A 23,839-nucleotide genomic window follows, 5' to 3' on the forward strand; every position below is an offset into this window, starting at 1 on the left:
TACCTTACCCCAGTTCCAACCTTCCAGCTCAGCACTGTCCTCATGACCTGTCCTACCTGCCAATCTCCCTTCCCACCTATCTGCTCCACCCTCCCCTCCTACCCTCTGACCTATCACCTCCATTCCCACCCCCATTCACCTATTGTACTCTTTGGTACGTTCTCCCAGCAAACCCGCCACCTCCCCCACCCCCCACCCCCATTTATCTCTCCACCCTGGAAGCTTCCTGCCTCTATTCCTGATGAAGTGCTTTTGCCCGAAACATCAATTTTCCTGCTCCTCTGATGCTGCCTGACCAGTTGTGCTTTTCCAGCACGACTCTGAATAGTACAGCCCTCAATTTTCCCATGATTGGGACCAGTGGTCCACACACTGAAACCCACTTCTCCTAATCAATCTTTGAGTCACATATTCATCTCTCTAATTTTATGTACACACTGCCAATTTGCACTTGGCTCAGGTAATAATCTAGTGATTATAATCTAGGATGTAAAATAGGTTTTGTGGACGTGAAGAAATAGGTGAAGGAAATGAGTGTTGGGAGTGATTTCCTTGAGACCCTGTAGTGCCTAGCTCGTCATACTCTCTCTTCATACTCTCTTTCCTCGGTCTGCTGTGCCATTGGTACCTACATGAACCACCATCGCTATACAAAGCAGGGGCAAGTAGGCACCACCAAATTTTTCAACTTTTTTTCCTTCTGGAGATTTGTTGCAGAAGATGTAATTGAGGTAAATGCAATTATATTTACAAATATATCATTTGATGAAATGTCATAATAGGAATATATCAAACTATATTTGACAAATGTCTGTTTCCCGTTTGCAATTCAAATATGGCTGAGTTTTCCGACCTAAATATAAATGAGAAAATACATTATAAGTAAATATAAAGTGTTCGCATTTTCCCTAAATTGTTTGATTTTCTATCTTCAAAGCCCCATTGACAAATATATGTAAGCAATAGCAACATAACGATATTGAATTCATAAATGCAGCTGTGTGAGTGTTTGGGGTCTGAAATGATTTGATGATCAGTCGGAAGTGAGTTGAACGTCGACTGACTGATGTGTTGTGCGTGGTTGGCGTGTATCCAGCAGTTTAATCTGTCGCTCTGTGGCTACGTTGGCAATTGGGGCTCGGTTTGTCGCTGTACTCATGGAAGTAGGAGAGCAGCAAATGAAATCAACCAGGACAGCGCTGGTGACACGAGTGGAAAGCTTCAACGCTGCTCATCGCCTCCATAGGTAAAACAAAATTAAAACTGTCACCATCCCTCCCGGGGAATGGGGATAACATTTAGACGTTGTGGGTTTCACTTTCGCTGAGAGAAGGGGCATAATACGGAAGCCGTTCTCAGGATATAAGCTCCAGTTTGTCTATTCTGGTGTAATTGTACGTGGGTTTACGGTATTTATTTAACCATCTCTTCACTGTGGTATAGAATGGCCTTGTATTAGACTTTAACTCCCAAACAGAAACTCTTTGTACAGGGTCTCTCGCGTCATGGTTGTCCTATTTCTGTGCAGCACCATGTGCAATTGACCTTTCACAGCCTCCAAGGAAACAGCCGAGGATTCATCCTGTACCCAGACCCGCAGCTACACAGATCCACTTTAATTCGGTGTAACCCATTCCGGAAATCCTGTCTAATATCGAGCTAGCTGTGTTGTACGGGATTTAGTGTTGTGGATTGGCTCATTAGCTACATTTTTCTACAATGTCTGCCTCAGGTCCGTGGATTCAGGCAGGCCTGCAGGTTACCCTGACCTTTGTGGGAGATTCCCATCTATTTCCACATCCGAGACAGGGGAATGGAGTCAGTGACCCCCTCATCCACTTGGCATTCTGGCAAATCCAGTAACTTACACCCGATTTATTTATTCAGCCGCTCTGAGGCAGCACCTGTCATCCCTGAACAGTTCACATGGAGTGTTATTAATGAAGTATCTGTCACTGAGCCTCGTGAGAAGATATTGGGGCAGGTAACCAAGGTTTTAGGAGACAGAGGTAGTGAGATTAGATTCTTTACAGTGTGGAAACAGGCCCTTTGGCCCAACCAGTCCACACCGACCCTCCAAAGAGCAACCCACCCAGAACCACCTCCCTCCTAACACTAGTGGGCAATTTAGCCTGCACATCTTTGGATTGTGGGAGGAAACCCAAGCAGACACAAGGAGAATGTGCAAACTCCACACAGTCACCCAATGCTGGAATTGAACCTGGGACTCTGGTGCTAAGAGGCAGCACTGCTAACCACTGAGCCACTGTGCTGCCCCTGCCCACACCAACCCACCAAAGAGCAACCCACCCAGACCCATTCCCTACACCTAACACTACAGGCAATTTAGCACAGCCAATTCACCTAACCTGCACATCTTTGGACTGTGGGAGGAAACCCACACAGACACAGGGAGAACGTGCAAACTCCACCTGAGACGGGAATTGAACCTGGGTCTCTGGCGCTGTGAGGCAGCAGTGCTAACCACTGTGCCACCGTGTAGATTAGGTAGATTAGCCATGCTAAAACAGTTGCTGCTGATCTCATGCTCAGGCTGTTTTTTATCCATATCTAGAGTATTGTATCATGAATGAGGTAAAAACAATGACTGCAGATGCTGGAAACTAGATTCTGGATTAGTGGTGCTGGAAGAGCACAGCAGTTCAGGCAGCATCCAAGTAGCTTCAAAATCGACGTTTGGGGCAAAAGGCCTTCATCAGGAATAAAGTGTTATTCTGCTGCTTGCTGGAGTTGTGATTAGTCTGACCAGCTGCCTTGTGGCTTTACAAATTCTAATCTGTCTGAAAGCTGCAATCATTTACAAATTAATGATTGCTCCAGAATGAAGTTTGAAATTTGTCTTGTGAGAAACAAAGCCCACTCACTTCAATAATTTCAGTCCGAGACAAGATCTGAATCAGTAGTGCCATTTATTTTACACTTGCAAGTGGGTGTGATGTCACTTTCTCAAGGCAAGGGACATACACACACTAAATTCAATTCATACATAACATTTATATGATTTGATGTCTATTGTTTTACACTGCTCCCTCCCCTGCTTACATCGTCCACTTCCCTAAGACCGGCCCCCATTACCCCTGTTTGCCTCTTGCCTTATCCGGCCTTGTCTGTGATAAAATGCTTATTTCTGGTCTCACAAGGCTGTTTGACCTTACCCTGCTATAGGTCATTGTTAGGCATATCCCTTCTTCATCATTATCTACCCCCTTCATCTGTGCCTTTCCCGAGGCCGTTCTGATCCCTATGACCCTTTTAATTGGGGTTTGTTCCTGTGTTTTTGTAAAAGTGGGAAGCACATGTTTATATCTACTGTTTGTACAGGCGTATCTAGCTTAACTTCATCCCCTCACAACATCTTATCTACTTGCCCATAATGTCTACCTTCTGACATACAGTTTTAGCTAATACAAGAACAATTATATATTTCCTCCACATCGTTTCCATTCTTGTTGACTCAGCTCTTGACTAAAACAATTACCCACTGGTGTGAGTTCACCTCCTTTGTAAAATGGAATTGCAGAAGTAACACTAATCCACCTATATCCCACAGTCTTGTTCTTAAACTGTTGAAAAGAAGGCTTTGCTAATGTTTCAAAGAAAGTTTGCAGGTCACAGAGGACACATTCTGAAAGTCAACAAGCCAGGATATCCAGGAATGTGGCCAAACATGTATTAATTTCTGTTATGGTGATGACAATTATGCTTATATGGACATGTGTGAGGGGAGCTTAACTTACTTTGAGGAGACTGCTGGCTAATTCCTGGCTGCTTCTTGAAGTAATAGTGAAGCAGGAAGAAAAGGGTAATTGAACCAGGATCTTCTGAACAACAGTCCAAGGGGTTTACTAAGTACAAGATGGCAATGTATTTGAAAATATGCTGAAGGTACTGCTACAACATATTCTGTGGTTTCATAATCTCAAAATAGCTGTCTATCTTAGCTGGTGCTCTGTGGTCAGGTGGGTTCCAACTCCACTCTGGTCAATATTTTTTTTAATTGATTCATGGGATGAGGGCATGACTGGCTAGGACAGCATTTATTGCCCTGTCTCTAAATGTCTAGTGGGCAGTTATGAATCAACCATATTGCCATGGGTCTGGAGCCACATGTAGGCCAGACCAGGTGAGGATGGCAGTTTATTTTCCTAAAGAACATTAGTGAATCAGATGGATTTATCTGACAATTGACAATGGCTTCATGGTCATTATTAGACTTTTGATCCCAGATTTTATTGAATAGAAATTCCACTATCTACTGTGGTGGGATTTGAACTCAGGACCCCAGAACATTTCCTGCTTGTCTGAACTAACAGTCCAGCAATAACACCACTAGGCCATTGCTTCCCAATGTTCAGTGCTCATGCCCCCAATTTTTGTAAAAATGTAAATGCATGGGATGTGGGCAGTGGCTTGCTCAGCCATTTTCAGATATCAGTAAAAAGTGAATTGGAGTGTCCTGGAGTCGTGAGTCGGCCCACCCAGCTAACCATAGCGGATTTCCTTCCCTAAAAGACACCAGTGAGTCAGATGGGTACTTACAATGTCCAAGAGTGTGAGCTGGAAAAGCACACACTAGGTCAGGCAGCACCCAAGGAGCAAGAGAATCGACATTTTGGGCATAAGCCCTTCATCAGGGATGGGAATTTGCTCTTCAGATGCTGCCTGACTGGCTGTGCTTTTCCAGCTCCAAACTTTTCGACTCCGATCTCTAGCAACTGCAGTCCCTCACTTTCTCTCTGGGTATTTACAGCAACTGACAATGGTTGCCATTCGACAGTTTTATTTTCATTATTGAATTCAAATTTCACATCTGCTGTGATGCAATTCTCTCCTATGTCCCCAGAGCAATAGCCTGAAGTTCTAGATTACCACTCCAGTAACATTATTATTATGTCACCACCTCCCCAAAATAAATCAATAAAATCAATAATTAAATATCTGCTTTTAATTTTAATTTTTTTAAAAGATGGCGTCTGTGTTCAGAGTAGGTAGCGTATTGTAGCATTTGCTGAATTAAAGTCTTAAGATTCAACACAGACAGGCCCCTGGATTATACTGAGTTCCATGGTATAATGGGATGCTATATGGGTACCAATGTGGTAATTTCTAAAGCAGATATGTCAGCCTCTGAAAAGGACAGGTATATTTGATCACATTGTCTTTTTTTTGAGGATAAATTGAGATTGAGCTGAGTAATTGAAAATTTGATCTGCATTCTTATTGGTTGTCTCTGATATAAAGCTAATGTTTCACAATCCTTTCATCTCACTAAAGGTTTCATTCCACTTTCGAAAGGAAAGGCTTATGTGAGGAAAAGTGGAAAAGATGCCATGTGCAGTTTCATCACAATGAGATCTGATTGTTCTGCCCCTTTGAGTCCATTCCACCATTCAATAAGATCATGGCCAATCTGTGGCTGAATTCCATAAATCTGCCTTTGGCCCTTATCCCTTTCACGCTTTTTTAAAAATAAAAATGTATCTACCTCAGGTTTTAAGTTAACTGATCCAGCATCCACTGGCATTTGTGGAAAATAATTCCAATTTCTACCATCTTCTGTGTTTGGAAGTGCTTTCTTACATCTCTCCTGAATAGCCTGAGAATTATGGCCAGACCATGTACTCTAGTAATAGAATCCCTAACCAGTGGAAATAGTTCATCTTTATCTACCCTGTCTTTTCCTGTTAATATCTTGAAGATATCAGTCTTAACCTTCAAACTTCTAGAAAAAGCAAGCCTAATTTACATAGTCCCTCCTCATAACTTAACCCAGCGTATCATCCTTGCAAAACTGTCGTAGGACAGAAATCTGCAAGGACATTCGCACAGATTTGAGAGAGAAAAATACACTATATACTAGATAGGAAATCAGTGTAGTGTGTTCAGTTTAGAATAATTGCTTTGAAAATGTAACACCATTGGGAACTTGTTTTCCAGTAATTACTTGAGTGCTGAAGAGAATAAGAGAATTTTTGGAAAATGCAACAACCCGAATGGTCATGGTCATAACTACAAAGGTCAGTAAACCTTATTGACATAATTTCATAACCAAAATGTATGCAACGCATTATTACCTCAGCCTAGATACATTGTCTAGTGAACTCTTAACAGTTTAGATTAGATTAGGTTACATTAGATTACATTGCAGTGTGGAAACAGGCCCTTCAGCCCAACAAGTCCACACTGACGGGCCGAAGCGCAACCCACCCATACCCCTACATTTACCCCTTCACCTAACACTACGGGAAATTTAGCATGGCCAATTCACCTGACCTGCACATCTTTGTGACTGTGGGAGGAAACCGGAGCACCCGGAGGAAACCCACGCAGACACTGGGAGGACGTGCAAACTCCACACAGTTCCTTACTGTGTTCTGCAAGCCAAGTACAATCAAGCCAAGTACTGTTATAACACAGTCGTTCTGTTCTTGTGCAATCCCATGTTATAAGAAAATTGTGTAATAGCAGCACCATTTAAACTAAAAGGGCCAGAAGTGTGTTATAACCAATATTCGCTTTAAACGTTTGTACTTTAGATACATTGTCCCAGTTCACTGATCATGTTACAGTGAATTCACAGAAACGCAACACACATTATGGCAGAACAACCGGTAGCTCCAAGCAATTTGGTGTTGCACTGTTTGATTGCTTCTGAACTGTAGCACATATTTCATTCTGTGGTGTTAACTGCCAGCTGATCAGACTTCCGACTTTTGTGTGGTGCTGTTTATTTCTTAATGAGGAACATTTTCCAACTTTTCACCCCATTTCAAGACAAACATCTTTGTGATCCTTCAGTGTGACCTGTGAGAAAGGGGGTGGGGGTCTTGTGAGAGCAGAGGGCCTGTTTAGAGTGGGAGCTCAGCTGGAATAATTCAGTCAGAGCTCCAGGGATGCCGCTGCTGCTGCCTCAAAGCCTGTGACCCCAGACGCCCACCTTGTATAAACGGCTATTTCCTGAGACCCCACACTCAGAAGATGCTCTGTTGATGGCAACATTTCCCCACAAGGTGGTGGGGTGAAGTGGAGAGCAAGAAAGTTTAATACAGCTGTTGAACCAAATATTTAGGCCATTGGTGCAGTAGCTTAAAAAGAACCTCTTTACCTAGGTCGGAAAGTGGAACTTTTTTTTTCCCTCATTCTCCACTCACTGGATTTTTTTTAATGAGCAAAAATTAGATTCTATGCTGAATTCTTTTGTTGTTGAGACCTACAGGTTGAAAAGCCTATCAATAAAGGCCTAAGAGCTGATGGTTTGGAATGGTTGTTAAGGCCCTGTGTGTGATGAAGGATTGACTGAGCCCAAAAAGGTCATTAATGCTTTCTCAGTTTATATCAGCTGTTATCGGAAAGATCTTATTTCTGTCGCATCTTTTATTATTGTTGACTAGGACAGAATTTTAAATTTAGGTTTTAATGCCACGTGCATTCAAGTAAAGAGTACTGTGTAAAGTGTAAAACGTCACCATTCTCAGCACCATCTTGGCTATAAAGGTATCTAGGTTCAAAATCTTAGAATAGAAAAAAAAGTTTAAAAGTTCATCGTAACAGGTTTTTTTAGTATAAAGTGGAAAGATAAAGAAAGTAAGTTAGAAGTTAAACATTGCAGTCCTTTCTCAAGCCATGGGCCAGCGGGTACTCTACGCTGATCTGGATGATAACTGGAAAATCCAGTCAGCCTCTCTCAGTAGGCTTTGATGGGCATGTGGGTACCCCCAGCCCATTCCAGGGAAATGGGGTGGGTTGGAAGAGGGGAATAAGGAAGCGAATCAGCAGTGTAAAATTCTGTATGTGTCCGCCTTCATTCCCAGCTGCTCCACAAGCTAAGAATCCATCCATTAGGAAGACGCCATGGTGGAGAACACATGGGCTACCTGTTGTGGGGATTCATATCTGCTCGTGACTGAGCCACATAGAATACCTCGTACTCACAGTTTATTTTTTGCTTATCTACTTTAAGGCTATTGCTCCAATATGATTTGTAGCTATCCGTAAATTGAAAATACAATTACTGCATTTCAAAAACCAACTTTTTTTTAAAAAAGCATTGTTTATTGTGAATTTTCAGTTTTCATCTTCTGAGCAATTTTTAGTGTGTGACATTTCTGACCAGTTGTATTTGTGTTTTGCAGTGGAAGTTACAGTACGTGGCGAGGTGAGTGTGAGAGTCTGCATGGGGGCGGGGGCGGGGACAGATGGTAACGTAGTAGTAATGTCAGTAGGCTACTAAAGGCCCAGGCTGATACTTTGGTGACAAGGCTTCAAATCCCACCTCACCACTGGTGGAATTTAAATTCAGTTAATAAATGCAGAACAGAAAGCCGGTGTCCATGACAACTAACACCAATTGTTGTAAAAACCCATGTGGTTCATTAATGTTCCTTAGGGAAAGAACGTTGCCATCCTTATCATGACTGACATGTGACTTCAGACCAACAGTAAGGTGGTTGATTCCTAGTTGCCCCCTGGATTGGCTAGCAAACCACTCAGCCCAAGAGCAATTGGAAATGGGTAACAAATGCTGGCCTTGCCAGCGATGTCCATAAGCATAAAGATTCAAACAAAATTGTAGGCTACCCAGAAACTAGTACTAAATATGACTGAAGAAAACAGCAAGAGTTGATTCTGCCCAATTTTTATTTTCAAGTCATAAGTACTAACATTGACTTGGTCATGTCTTTCGGGAACTATAAATTGATGAGCCTTGTGTCAGTGGTGGGTGTGTTGTTGGAGGGGATTCTAAATGACAGGATTTACATGCATTTGAAAAGGCAAGGACTGATTAGGGATAGTCAATGTGGTTTTGTGCATGGGAAATGGTGGCTCACTAATTTGATCAGGTTTTTTGAAGAGGTGACAAGAAGATTGATGAAGGCAGAGCAGTAGATGTTGTCAATCTAAACTTCAGGAAGGCTTTTAATAAGGTTCCACATGGCAGTCTGGTTAGTAAGGTTAACTCACATGGGATCCAGGGGGAGCTAGCCAATTGGATACAAAATTGGCTTGAAGGTAGGAGACAGAGGGTGGTGGTAGAAGGTTGTTTTTCGGACTGGAGGCCTGTAACCAATGGTGTGCCTCAGAGATGGGTGCTAGGTCCACTGATTTTCATCATTTACATAAGTGATTTGGTGTGAATATTGGAGGCACGGATAGTAAATTTGCAGATGATACCGAAATAGGTGATGTAGTGGACAGTGAAGATTATCTCTGAGTACAACGGGATCTTGATCAGATGGGCGAGTGGGCTGAGGAGTTGCAGATAGACTTTAATTTAGATAAATGCGAGGTTGCATTTTGGTAAGACAAATCAGGACAGGATTTATACAGTTAATGGAAGGGTCTTGGGGAGTGTTGTCGAACAAAAGAGACAAAGTGCACAGTTCCTTTTAAGTGGTGTCATTAGTTCAGAGGGAATGAAGAAAGCATTTGGCACACTTGCCTTCATTAGTTAAAACATTTGAGTATAGGAGTTGGGAGGTCATGTTGCAGCTGCACACAACATTGGTTAAGTCACTTTTAGAATACTACATACGATTCTGATCACCCTTCTCTAGGAAATATGTAGTTAAACTTCAGAGGGTGGAGAAAATGTTGTCGGTGCTGGAGAGTTTGAGCTGTAGGGAGAGGCTGAATAGGCTGGGGCTATTTTCCCTGGAGCTGAGGGATGACCATGTAGAGGTTTATATAATGGGGAGGGGCATGGATAGGGTGAATAGTCAGGTCTTTTTCTGGGTGTAGGGGAGTCCAAAACAATGGTCTAAGTTTAGAGTGAGAGGGGAAAGATTTAACAAGCACCTGAGAGGTAACTTTTTCATTCATAGAGTGGTTCATGTATGGAATGAGCTGCCAGAGAAAGTGGTGGAGGTTGGTACAATTACAACATTTAAAATGCATCTGGATGGGTATATGAGTAGGAAGAGTTTAGAGGGAAATGGGCCAAATGCTGGTAAATGGGACTAGATATCTGGTCAAGGTGGACCAAAGGCTCTGTTTCCATGCTGTATGAATCTGTGATTCTCTGACAGTGGGTGGGTGTGTTCAGATACAGGAACAGTTTGAAAGTTGCAGTCCCAGGTGGCCTAACAACTTTTGGCATTAGCAGGATGTGCTGCAGTTTTCTAAAGCACTGGCCAGTCAGGAGGGAGAGCACAGCAGCCTGCATACTCCAACTCACTAGCTGCTAAATGCGTTGCTCTTTGCTGTGCTTGGTAACAGGCTGGGGAGGAGGCCCTTAGAACATGTTTAACCTAGTGAGGGAGAAAGTTGAATCATCTAATGCGCACCCTCTGAGAGCAATTGGGGAGGCTGGACCTTAATCACAGAATCATTCAAGTGCAAAAGGAACAAGGAATGTAGTGGGACAGTGGAAATGTCCCTACTTTTGGGTCAGGACACCCAGTTTCAAGTTACATCCACTTCATTGTTATGTCATAGTATTGGCAATGCCAGAGGAGACTATTCGGCCCATTACATCTGCACCTTAACGTGATATCACTGCTGAGTTAAAGCACCAATGAACATGCAAATTAGGCCATTCAGCCCCTCAAGCCTGCTCCTTCATTCAATGCCTGATAGTGTTCTGAATTTGACACTCCCTGAATCACACATTCTACCTCCAATAATCTGAGATTCTTGTTCGGCAAGGGAATCAATCCAGCTCCATTTTAAAAATAGTCAATGACCCAAGCTCCATCACCTTCTGAGCCAGACCATCTAAAGGTGCTCTGAGAAAAGATTTCTCCTCATCTTTGTTATGAAAGGACATTTATTATCAGTGTCTGTCTACGTCAGGAATCACTGACAGGGAAATATCCTTCACACATTCAGGAATGGTCCAGGCCATTCAGGATATTTATGCATTTCAGTCTAATTATCCTTCACTGTTCTAAACACCAGTGAAAACATTCCCAGCCTGTGCAACCTGTCCTCATAAGATAACCTACTTATTCCACGTATTAATCTACTAACCTCCTCTGAACCACCTCCAGTGCCCTAAATGAAACCAAAACCCCACACTGTATTCAAGATGTGAAATTGAAGCATAAGATTCTTGCATTTATGTCCAATTCCCTTATAATAATTTAAAACATCCCATTAGTCACCTTAATCATTTGGGGTACCTCCATAGGAATGTTTCACCTAGCTTTATATATTTACAAAGTCTTATGTAATCTAGGATTCTCGGGTAGGGGCAGGGTGAGTGAAGAACCACATACCAGTTGGCCACTTCCTTACAGCATGAGGCAGAGGGTTTTCTGATCTGTTGCCAGCGTTATTCCACAAGACAGCAACTAGTCAAGTCATGGTTCCCATTTGGCTTTGAGCATTGCAATCCAGAGCTGGTTCCCACCTCTAGGCAGCATTGGGAGGGAGAAGGGTGGGGTGTTTTCAAATTGGTTGCAAATATCACTTCCAATCCTAGTTCGGAACTTTGAATATTAAAATAACATCCAGTCAGAGATGGGACCCAGACAACAAGTAGTTGTCTGCTTCCTAACCCTCCAATTTGAAAAATCGAGCTCTAAGATTTCATTCTCTTGGCTTTCAGTGAAGACAGCAATCAGACCAATTTCAAAAACCATTTATTCAATTTATTCTCACCTACAAAATTAAACCTGGAAGCTTCATGCTGGAGAGATTAAGATAGAGTCCAGACTAAAGATTTAAATTTGTGCCTTTTTTCAAAGCCAATAATGTGTACAAATGATTGATTGTTACATTTGAATAAATAGGGAGTGGTAACATTCAGATTGAAATGGAATATTGAAGAAATGAGAAAGGAGAATCAGGAAGGTTGAGATGAAATAGAGAAGTGTTGCTTTCTAACTAAATTATTTGAATTTTTGTTTAGAATTACTTCAGCAATTAAGCTATTCTGATACTTTTTTTGCTGATTTATTACTATGATACCATTTATTTTAATACTGGGGTGGCACAGTGGCTCACTGCTTAGCACTGCTACCTCACAGTGCCAGGGACCCAGGTTCGGTTCCAGCCTTGGGTGACTGTGCAAACTCCACACAGACATCCTCCCTGCGTCTGTGTGGGTTTCCCCTGAGTGCTCTGGTTTCCTCCCATAATCCAAACACGTGCAGGTTAGGTGGATTGGCCAATGCTAACTTAACATAGTGTTCAGGGACGTGTAAGTTAGATTATTGCTTGATTTTATAGTAATTAAATTAAGCTTTCTTGTTTAGTATTGTGTGGGCCGTTCAGATAAGTGAGGTCTGGATGCTAGGGCAGTTGCTTGCTCCTCCTGCAGAATGTGGCAGGTGGGAGACATGGCACACGTCTCTGCTGGCTACATCTGTGGGAAGTGTACCCAACTCCAGCTCCTTGAAAACCGTGTTTGGGAATTGGAGCTGGAGCTGGATGAACTACGGATCATTCAGGAGGCTGAGGGGGTAATTGAGAGGAGTTACCGGGAGTTGGTCACTCCTAAGGCTCAGGACAAGGATAGATGGGTTACAGTTAGGGAGAGGAAAGGGGACAGACAGACAGTGCAGAGATCTCCCGTGGACATTCCCCTCAGCAATAAGTATATCATTTTGGATACTGCTGGGAGGGGGGATGACCTACCAGAGGGAAGCCATAGTGGTTAGTTCTCCGGCACTGAGCCGGACACTGGCCCAGAAGGGAAGGGGGCAGAAATAGAAAAGCGCTAGTGGTAGGAGACTCGATTGTTAGGAGAATTGACAGGAGATTTAGTGGTCAGGATCGGGATTCCCAGAAGGTATGTTGCCTCCCTGGTGCCAGGGTCCGGGACATCTCCGATCGGGTGTATAAGGTTCTGAAAGGGGAGGGCGAACAGCCAGAAATCATGTTACATATCGGCACCAATGATATAGCCAGGAAAAGGACTGAGGATATAAAAAGTGATTTCAGGGAGTTAGGGTGGAAGCTGCAGAGCAGGACGAACAGAGTAGTGTTCTCGAGTTTACTACCGGTGCCACGAGATAGCGAGGTGAGGAACAGGGAGCAGGCGCAGCTTAACACTTGGCTGCGCAGCTGGTGTAGGAGGGAGGGCTTCAGATATGTAGGTAATTGGGATGCCTTCTGGGGAAGGTGGGACCTGTACATGAAGGACGGGTTGCACCTGAACTGGAAAGGAACCAATGTCCTGGATGGAAGGTTTGCTCGAGTGGTTCAGGAGGGTTTAAACTAGTATGGCAGGGGGGTGGGAACCTGAGCTGTATACCAGAGGTGAGAGTTGATGGAGATGAGGCAATAGCAAGAGGTAGACCAGCCAGTGGGAAAGAACCAAGGGATCAGTTAAAGTGTGTTTGCTTTAATGCAAAGAGTATCAGGAATAAAAGTGATGAGCTTAGAGCATGGATCAGTACCTGGTGCTATGATGTTGTGGCCATAACAGAAGACTGTTATGTTGGATGTTGCTGGATGTTCCAGGGATTAGAACATTTAAAAACCATAGGGAGGGGGGGAAAAAGAGGAGAGGGTATCACAGCTGCAGAAGTTACCATTGCCAAGGAGGGTCTGCCTACTGAGTCAGTAGGGGTGGAAATTAGGAACAGCAAGGGAGCAGTCACCTCATTAGGGGTTTACTACAGGCCCCCCAATAGCAGCAGGGAGATTTGAAGAAAGCATAGGTCGGCAGATTTTGGGAAAGTGTGAGTATAGTAGAGTTGTTGTAATGGGTGACTTTAACTTTCCCAATATTAATTGGAACCTCCTTCAAGCAGATGGTTTGGAAGGAGCTGTTTTTGTAAGGTGTTCAGGAGGGCTTCCTAACTCAGTTAAAAATCACACAACACCAGGTTATAGTCCAACAGGTTTAATTGGAAGCACACTAGCTTTCGGAGCGATGCTCCTTCATCAGGTGATTGTGGAGGGCTCAATCGTAACACAGAATTTATAACAAAAATTTGCAGTGTGATGTAAATGAAATTATACATTGGAAAAATTGATTGTCTATTAAGCCTTTCATCTGTTAGGAGTACAGTGATAGTTTCACTTCTTTCATGTGTAAATCACAAAACCCTTTTTTTAAAAGTTGCATTCTCGGGTTAGCTGTTAACAATGGTGATAGCTAGACAATATGTTGGAGGTGTTAGCCCCCTGTGTTCTCTGTCTACAACCTGATGTTTAGATTGATTCTAATCTAAAAAGTGCATACATATCAAGCCCAGGGCAGCGGCCCTCCGGTGGGGTCCATGTTAACACCTTCTTTGGTCGCTCCTCTACAGATCCCAGTGATGACTGTTCCAGTTCATCAGTGGGCTCAGTGGGATCACTGCCGGCACCTTGAAAGAATTCCCGGAGTCTCATTCGTCTGATGAACTCCTCTGTGTCTGCTGCCAGAACCAACAGGTCCATTTTGGTGGTGGGGCAGAAGTTGAGACCCCTGGAGTCCTTTCAAGGTGCTGGAACGGATAGAGATTGGGGAAGCTGATGTGTTCAAAATTTTGACAAACATTAAGATTGACAAGTCGCCAGGGCCAGACCAGATTTGTGCTCGGCTGCTTTGGGAAGCGAGAAATGTGATTGCTTCACCGCTTGCGAAGATCTTTGCATCCTCGCTGTCCACCGGAGTCGTACCTGAGGACTGGAGGGAGGCAAATGTAATTCCTCTCTTCAAGAAAGGAAATAGGGAAATCCCCATCAATTACAGACCAGTCAGTCTCCCATCTGTCCTCTGCAAGTTGTTAGAAAGGATTCTGAGGGACAGGATTTTTGACCATCTGGAAGAGCATGGCTTGATTAAATGCGGTCAGCACGGCTTTGTGAGGGGCAGGTCATGCCTCTCAAATCTTATTGAGTTCTTTGAGAATGTTACTAGACAAGTTGATGAGGGTCGAGCGGTGGATGTGGTGTATATGGACTTCAGCAAGGCAGTTGATAAGGTTCCCCATGGTGGGCTTGTTCAGAAGGTCAGGAGGAATGGGATACAGGGAAATTTAGCTGTCTGGATACAGAATTGGCTGGCCGACAGAAGACAGCGAGTTGTAGTAGAAGGTAAATATTCTGCCTGGAAGTCAGTGGTGAGTGGTGTTCCACAGGGCTCTACTCTTGGGCCTCTACTGTTTGTAATTTTTATTAATGACTTGGATGAGGAGATTGAAGGATGGGTTAGCAAGTTTGCAGATGACACAAAGTTTGGAGGTGTCGTTGACATTATAGAGGACTATTGTAGGCTGCAGCAGGACATTGACAGGATGCAGAGATGGGCTGAGAGGTGGCAGATGGAGTTCAACCTGGATAAATGCGAGGTGATGCATTTTGGAAGGTCAAACTTGAAAGTTGAGTACAGGATTAAAGACAGGATTCTTGGCAGTGTGGAGGAACAGCGGGATCTTGGTGTGCAGGTACATAGATACCTTAAAATTGCCACCCAAGTGGACAGGGTTGTTAAGAAAGCATATGGTGTTTTGGCTTTCATTAATAGGGGGATTGAATTTAAGAGCTGTGAGATCTTGTTGCAGCTCTATAAAACTTTGGTTAGGCCGCATTTGGAATACTGTGTCCAGTTCTGGTCCCCCTATTATAGGAAAGATGTGGATGCTTTGGAGAGGGTTCAGAGGAGGCTTACCAGGATGCTGCCTGGAATGGAGGGCTTATCTTATGAAGAGAGGTTGACTGAGCTCTGACCTTTTCATTGGAAAAAAGAAGGAAGAGAGGGGACCTAATTGAGGTGTATAAGATAATGAGAGGCATAGATAGAGTTGATAGCCAGAGACTTTTTCACAGGGCAGAAATTGTTAACACAAGGAGTGATTAGTTTTAAACTGTTTGATGGAAAGTATAGAGGATGCCAAGACGGGTTCTTTACGCAGAGTGTTTGAGAACTTGGAATGCTTTGCCAGCAGCAGTTGTGGAAGCGAGGTCATTGGGGATATTTAAGAGACTGCTGGACATGCATATGGTCGTACATTTGGTTTACCTTACATGAGGATCAGTGGTCGGCACAAGATCATGGGCTGAAGGGCCTGTTCTGTGCTGTACTGTTCTATGTTCTAGGTTAGGTGCATTCGTCAGGGATAAATGTTAAATAATAGGGTAAGAGAATGGGTCTGGGGTTATTGTTCAGATGGTTGGTGTGGACTTGTTGGGCCAAAGGTCTGTTTCCACGCTGTAGGGATTCTATGATCAGTGAGTGAATCAGTATAACTGGCAGAACAAGGAAGACACTGATTTCTGTACCTATGGCATTATAAAGAGTCAGTGTTAGAAATATTTTGTCACTTTGAGTGACCAACATTAATATAAACTTCATTTCCACCTCCTGAAACATTTCTGGATTGAGAATTAGCAATATAAGGACAGAACAGTATTTTTGGGAGCACTATAAATTTGAAAGAAACCATAATAGAACAGAAATAATTCCATGCAGTCTTAAGCTTGACAATGAGTGATGAATCCAAATTCTTCATTTCTGTTCACATGTGTTTCAGGTCAATCCACTCACAGGGATGGTGATCAACATCACAGAGCTCAAGGAGCACATGCAGGTGATGATTAAATTCTGATAGAATTCTGGTTGAAATGGCAAATGAAATGTAACTGCCCCCTTCTCTACCAATTTATCAGTGGCCCTAATACAGATCATGAGTGTCTGATCCTTAACATTTTAGAAATCAGTGAACTAAATAAATGAAATCTACTAAATATTGTCCACAAGTCCTTATCATCTTTTCTTTCATCAGGAAGCCATAATGAAACCACTTGACCATAAGAATCTGGACAAAGATGTTCCATATTTTGCCAATGTTGTTAGGTAAGTAGATTATATGGGTCTTAGGAATGTAGGAGCAGGAGTAGACCATTCAGCCCTTGTGCCTGCTCCACCATTTTAGATAATGTCTGACTATTTATCTCAATGCCATTTTCCCACATTGTCCCTGTATTCTTTGGCTTCAATATCCAAAAATCTGTTGATCTCCGCATTGATCCTGTTCAATGATTAAGCCTCCACAGCCCTCAGAAGTGCAAAGATTACCCATCCTCTGAGTGAAGAGTTTCTCCTCATCTCAGTCCTAAATGGCCTGCTGCTTATTCTGAGATGGTGTCCAATTGTTCTCGATCCTCACTGTCCCAAACTGAGGGAAATAGCCTTTCTGTCCCGACCATGTCGAACCTTTACGAATTCATTGAGGTTAGTGGTTCGATGAGGTCACTTCTTCTGTTTCTGAGCTCTAGAAAATACATGTCAAACAATGAAAAAGCAGCAGGAATAAGCTATTTGGCCCTGAGCCTGCTTTGTTTTTAAATCATTCATGAGTTGTAGGTGTCCCACTCTTATTGCCCATCCAAAGTTATCCTTGAGGAGATAGTGGTGAGCTGCCTTTTTGAACCACTGTAGTTCCTTAGCTCTGCCATTTAATAAGTTCTGATCTGATTATAACCTCCAATCCCCATTCCCATCTCCTCGATGACCTCTCACCCCCTTGCTTACCACAAATTCTGCCTTGATACTTTTTGCTTCCAGTACCTTTTCAGGAAGACCGTTCCAAAGAGTCATGACCTTCTGAAGAACAAAAAAAATTCATTTTGCTTGTTATAAATAGGCAACAATTGAATTTTTAAACAGTGCTCATTAGTTCCAGATTCTCACCCAAGTGGAAACATTCTCCAAATCTACACTGGCAAGACCCCTCAAGGATCTTATGTTTCAATCATGTTTTTGCTTCTAAAATCCAGCAATACAAGGCTAGCCTGCCTAATCTTCTGTTATGAGAGAAACTGTCCATTAATTGAGTAAGCTTCCCATGAACTGCTTCCAACTCATTTGCATCGTTTTGAAAGTAAGGCGACGGATACCTTATACAGTACCAGACGTGATCCGCTGATGGCCTGTATAATTATAACATAATCTCCCTTATTTGTACTCCATTCCCCTTACAATAAATATAACAACCTATTAGTTTTCCTAATTACTTGCTGCAGCCAGGTGTTAGCATTTTGTGATTTATGTATGAGGACATCCAGATCCCTCTGCATCACAGAGTTTTGCAATCTCAGAGCATTTGCTTTTATTATTCTTGCTGCCAAAGTGGACAATTTAACATGTCTGCACATACAGCCTTCAGCCAGACCTTTTCCCACTCATTTGTCTAGTCTATAGAGAGTTTTTAACCACTTCATGTCTTTTCACAACTCACTTTCCTACATATCCTTGTGTCAACAGTAAGTATACCTTCAGTCTCTTCATCAAAGGCATTCATATAAGTGATAAATAGTTACTGTCTCAGCACTAATCCCTGTGGCATACCACTCATTCTATTGTGTCAACATAAAAAAGATTCATTTCTACCTATTCTCCATTTTGTTAGCCAGCCATTCTTGTATTTGAGCCAAGGGAAACCCCAATCCCATGAGCTTTTATTATCTGCAATAACGTTTGCAATGGAATGCTTCTGAAAATCTTAAGTACAGTCCTTCCACTCGTTTGCTTTATCCACAGCTCATGTTATAGAATCCCTACAGTGTGCAAACAGGCCATTTGGCTCAGCAAGTCCACACCGACCCTCTGAAGAGTAACCTACCCCCATCCAGTACCCTACATTTACCCCTGACGAATACACCTAACCGACACATCCCCCTGAACACTATGGGGAATTCAGCGTGGCCAGTTCACCTAACCTGCACATCATTGGATTGTGGGAGGAAACCGGAGCACCTGGAGGAAACCCACGCAGACACGGGGAGAATGTGCAAACTCCACACAGACAGTCACCCAAGGCTGGAATCGAACCCGGGTCCATGGCACTGTGAGGCAGCAGTGCTAACCACTGAGCCACCGTGCTGCCTTATTATTATTTTACTTCCTCAAACACCTCCAGTAAATTATTAAGGGAAAATTAGAGTAAGAGAGCAATCTAGCCAGAAATTGAAAAACAGACAGTAATGCTTTCTATAAATGTGTAAAGAAGGAGTGTTAACAAAGTGAACATTAGTCCTTTAGAAAGTGAGTCTGGAGAATTGCTAATGGAGAATGAAGAGATGACGGATAAATTGGAAGGTATTAAGTTTCATTAGTATACACAATGGAGAATATAAGTAACATCACAGAAGCAATGATAAATCCGGAAATGTAAGGTTCCTGGAAAATTACAATCACTAGAGAAGTGACACAGTTGCTTAGAGCTGTGGCTGACTCTGGTCCTGATGGATTTCAGCCGAGGGTCTTAGTGAGACACAGTCCTCCTGAAGTAGCTGAGGTTGTTCTGGGAGAAAGTAAATGTTTTGGAAGATGAAATCTTGTGCTGCAGTGATTAATATCCTTGCCCCTGAGACAGAAACTCTGGCCTCAAGTCCCAGCCCAGGATTTAATGGCCAAAGAAGGTGCATTCAGAACCTGGTGGAGTACTCTTCCAACACAAGCCAACAGCAGGCAATAAAAGCAAGGGAGGCTCATGATCAGCCCAGTGACCGGGGTGGGGGGGGGGTTGGGAAAAGACATTGCAACCTCTACCATAACTATCCACAGTTCCAAACTGCAACATGCATGTTGTCACAGTAACTCCAATTCCATGTTGATTCAGTCCTGCATTTGATGGAGGGAAGGTTGTGAGCATAAGTTACTGAACCACGTTTTTGTAGAAATGCTGGTTTATTCATTAGCATGCTAACTTCTAACATCACAAACTTCAGTGGGTCTGAATTTGATGGTGGAGGGAGAGGACTTGGATGTTAACATTTTTCCATCTCCCATGTCAGAAGCAAAGCTGGTTTTCAGTCTCACCTGTGTTTTACTTTAACCTGGGTCTATGTTAGGAGCAGAAGCCACGTTTGTTTTTGACATAATGAAGGCCTGTTTATCAAAGTGAAAATAACTTGCACCTTTCTGACCACAACGTACCCTAAGACTAGGTGTCAAGTCTAAAGATAAGGGGTAAAAGCAACTCAGGACTGAGATAAGGAAGAATTTCTTCATTCAGAGTTGTGAACCTTTGGAAATCTCTACCACAATACTGTTGGGGCCAGTTTGTTAGATATATTCAAGGGGGAGCTGGACATGGCCCTTGCAGCTAAAGGGATCAAGGGGTATTTAGAGAAAGTGGGAGTTGGTTACTGAGATTGCATGATCAGCCATGATCATACTGAATGGTAGTGAAGGCTCGAAGGGCCGAATGGCCGACTCCTGCACCTATATCTTATATTTCTAAGACACCTCACAGGCAAAGTGAGATTCAAATGTCATCACTATTGCAATGCAGGAAACACAATGGCAGTTTCCCAATAGGACTGTGCTAATGACCAGAGTGACAGAATTTGAGCAGAATATTACTGTCCCCGCTCATTGGCATATGGCCAGATGATGAGTATATAAAATAGAACGAGGGGCTCACCCACTGGTTTCTTGCCTATAATACAGTGGGCAGCTGAGACATCAGCTAATCTGCCAACCCTTCGACCTATAGAAGGCTATAACTGGCCAACTAACAGCCTGTTGAGGGCTGGATTTGCCTCTGCCACCATAATACACGCAGCTGGGAAAGGCTGAACAAATGAGGCCAATTCAGTCTTTCAAGGCCTCCGAACAAGAAGGCAATGGGCACAGTAGTTTCTCCTCCTGTACTGAGTAGGGACGCCCCTACAAAATGATGCTACCTTCTTTGTACCTCCTACCTGGCCTAAAGAAGCCAATTCCCACCTCTTCTTCTCCAGACCCAGGATGCAACTGTCATCCAGTAACAGCCACTCATTTCTGCCATTGCTGGGCCTGTTCAGCTGCTGACCAATCAGATTATTTATCTTTCCTGAGGCTGGGGTTCCCCTCCCAGCTCATTAAGCAGCCTTTTTAACACCATTTAAAGCTCAAGACTAACTACTCTATCTACATAATCCACTCCTGCCCTCTGTACAAGTCTCCCCTTTGATTTTGAGATAAATATTGGTCAGGACGCCAGGGATGACTCTCCTGCTCCTGATTAAAAATAATGTCATGGAATTGTTTGCATCCACTTGGGAGAGCAGGTAGGGTACATCAGTTTAACGGTTTCTCTGAAATACAGTATTTGATTCTCAAAATACTATCCAGGAGTCACAGTCTCATCGTACTGGAGTCCTACAGTGGGACTGCAACCCATAACCTTCTAGACTTCAAGGTCGGCATGCATTTAACTGAGCCATGAGTGGGATAAACAACCCTCTTGGATAACTGTGTTGTATCTATATATAATGTACATCTGATAGATTCACTGCAAAAAGTGTTCTCAACAGTTTCAATGAATATTAAAGTGTATTTGTATTATAAGCTTGGTGTAGGCAGAGAATGCTTCTGACTTTGCACTCAACCCTGAATATATACAACTAATGTATTCACATCCAAACTAAACCCAGTTAAAGCATTGGTGTAAATGCACATTTTAAAAGGAGGCTATTCAGCAGATTGAGTTGGTGAGAAGCAAATAGAACTGATTATTTTATCCTTTCACTTAGCACTACAGAAAACGTAGCTATCTTCATCTGGGACAACCTACAGAAATACCTCCCAGCAAACCTACTGTATGAAGTAAAGGTGCACGAAACAGACAAGAACATTGTGGTTTACCGTGGGGAGTAGGTAATTCCCTTCAGTTCTTGCAGTATTGTGATCTCCTCACACTGGCATCTTGTTCAACTATGAATTCTGATGGACCTGATTACTCTTCCACACAATGACACCAATGTGAATTGTCACCACTACAGAATGCTAAATTCTGTTAACCTGCCAAAATAGCTCCCCCACAAACTACAACAGGCACTTCCCCCATTTACTTCAGCATCCAGAAAAATCCAAAAGTGCTTCATTTTGGTATCTAATTGTTCTTCGAGGTTTCCACTACTCTTCCAAGAAGTTCATTCCATATGTTCACTTTGTGTATGAAGACCTGTTTAACAACCTGATATCAATCCGAGGTTTACCTTTGGTTATTGAAATTATCTTCCTTGTCCTTGTGGTGTCAATTGTCATAAAGCAACAATAGTGCGTGTGTGTCACAATTAGCTAGTCCGTGGGGCCAATATCTTTGCAGTGACAAATCTGAGATCACACTGATACTTGGCACTCTGTCATTTTGATGCAGCTAAAAAGAAAGGATGAGAAAATCGAGGAAATTAAAGTTCTGGACTGATGACACCAATATTTTCAATGTCATTGTAAATGGGGTTTACTTGTCAGAACTGTAAACTAGACAGAACTTTGACCAATATTCACAGATATCTTTGTCCATGTCACAGTAAAAGCTCCAATACCCATTTTGTTTTAACGGGCACCTTATCAACCAGCAGTCTTGATAAACTGGCAAAATTTACATACTTCAAATATTATCGTTTACAGTGATGTTCAAGTATTAATGCTGCAAGTAAGATATAACTTTTGCATTATGTTTCTATTACTTACTATGTGTTTTACGTTGATTTTAAGAGTTGTGTTGATGTTTTTACATCGATTCTTTAAGGAATCTTGATGCTTTTCTTAGTCAGGGTTACTGTAAACCTCTTGATTATCACAATATTTGGTCAACCAGCACTTACCTTGTCCTATCGGTGCCAGTTAATAAAAAGTTTGCTGTATTTTCATTTTGGGTAGTGTACCTTTTAATTCCAAAATGATAACAGGGGTGTGGAATATGGCATTCTGAAAAAGGTATGATCGTTCCAAGAAAAGCTGCTATGGGGAAGAAAGCTTTTTTTAAAAAAGCCAAAAGTAAATAGAATGTTAATTATTGATGAAATTTCAGCTGGTCTTGGAACCTGCTGGTCAGAACATAGCATGATACCCATTTAGAATAAAACCAGCAGTTAGGGGACTAAAGAAGACACTTTTATGAGGAGTGGTGTGTAATACAGTTGAAAGCACTGAAAGCTAAATGAAGAGAGCAGTGATTGGTCATATGTAATGTACATTGTGTTCTAGTTTTGCCAGAGGCAACATGAAGGGGTTGTAGAAGGGAGTCTTTGGGTATCCTTGCCATCAAAACTACTGCGAGTCTCACATGGGAAATGCTGTAGGGGTGTGCTGTATTGATATCAACCGTATCCAGGGACTGTAGATGGAATGCAGCTGCCAAGGAAAGTGATTTGAGGGTCAAATCCATTAAATGGAATGTGAGAGGTTCCTATAGGAGCCGAAATTAGAGTGAGACTGTACCTTCTACTATGTGTGTGTAAAGTAATGCATGTGTTGTAAGTGATGAACATCTTTTTGTATCAGCTATTTAAATAAATCATCCTTTTTTTATTTAAGATATGCACCTATTAATTCTTGATGTATGTTGATTTAATTGATTTGTTTCAGTAAAGGATTTTTAAAAGTGAAATATCGTGCATTGATTGTTTTCATTGTTTGGATTCCTTTCACATTTTAAGAAGTTAGCAATTGCTGAAGAGAACATATTACAACATGAGCATGGTACTAAGATTTCAATGTGGGAGAAATTTCATCTGTTCACTGTTAGTGAAAAGGGTCAATGATGCTAAATCCAGACAAATGAAAAAGAGTTAATAGTTTATATAGCACAAAGTACCAGCAGTAGTATTTTAAAACATTAAAAAGTCTACCTTTTTTTTTAAACTTTGCAACCAGTTATCTTAACGTTTTCACAAAATCTTTCGCATATAGTTTGTGATATTTAACCATTTTTTTGTCGAAGACTTTGATACAATTTATATTCAGACGTTATATTTTAAAATGAGTCATTACATTATAAAGGATAAACTACATAATCAGCAAAGCATGAAGGATGGTTAGTTAATAACAAGTGGGCAAGTCCAAGAACATTGAATTTGACAGGAACTTGGAGACAGAATAGAAATGTAAACTCATGAACTTTATCATAAACCAGCAATGCCCACATCCTGTGAATAAATAAGATAA

General features: G+C 42.3%; 1 protein-coding gene across 1 annotated transcript; it reads left to right on the plus strand.

The window, feature by feature from the left end:
- The first annotated feature begins 1,091 nt into the window (after nt 1-1,091).
- On the plus strand, nt 1,092-23,254 carry pts (6-pyruvoyltetrahydropterin synthase). Its single transcript, XM_072558258.1, has 6 exons — nt 1,092-1,246; nt 5,959-6,038; nt 8,154-8,176; nt 16,431-16,487; nt 16,683-16,753; nt 21,421-23,254. The coding sequence occupies exons 1-6, from the start codon at nt 1,158-1,160 to the stop codon at nt 21,542-21,544; spliced, it is 444 nt and encodes a 147-aa protein (XP_072414359.1). The 5' UTR covers nt 1,092-1,157; the 3' UTR covers nt 21,545-23,254.
- The last annotated feature ends 585 nt before the right edge of the window (nt 23,255-23,839 follow it).

The sequence above is a fragment of the Chiloscyllium punctatum genome, chromosome 39 (genome assembly GCF_047496795.1).
Source record: "Chiloscyllium punctatum isolate Juve2018m chromosome 39, sChiPun1.3, whole genome shotgun sequence".
NCBI classification, from domain to species: domain Eukaryota; kingdom Metazoa; phylum Chordata; class Chondrichthyes; order Orectolobiformes; family Hemiscylliidae; genus Chiloscyllium; species Chiloscyllium punctatum.

What these genes read in the sequence shown, in the direction of transcription:
- pts (XM_072558258.1), top strand. Translation starts at nt 1,158, where the DNA reads ATGGAAGTAGGAGAGCAGCAAATGAAATCAACCAGGACAGCGCTGGTG. An exon ending in TCATGGTCATAACTACAAAG is followed by an intron (nt 6,039 to 8,153) that starts GTCAGTAAACCT and finishes TGTGTTTTGCAG; the next exon opens with TGGAAGTTACAGTACGTGGC. An exon ending in AAGTTACAGTACGTGGCGAG is followed by an intron (nt 8,177 to 16,430) that starts GTGAGTGTGAGA and finishes CATGTGTTTCAG; the next exon opens with GTCAATCCACTCACAGGGAT.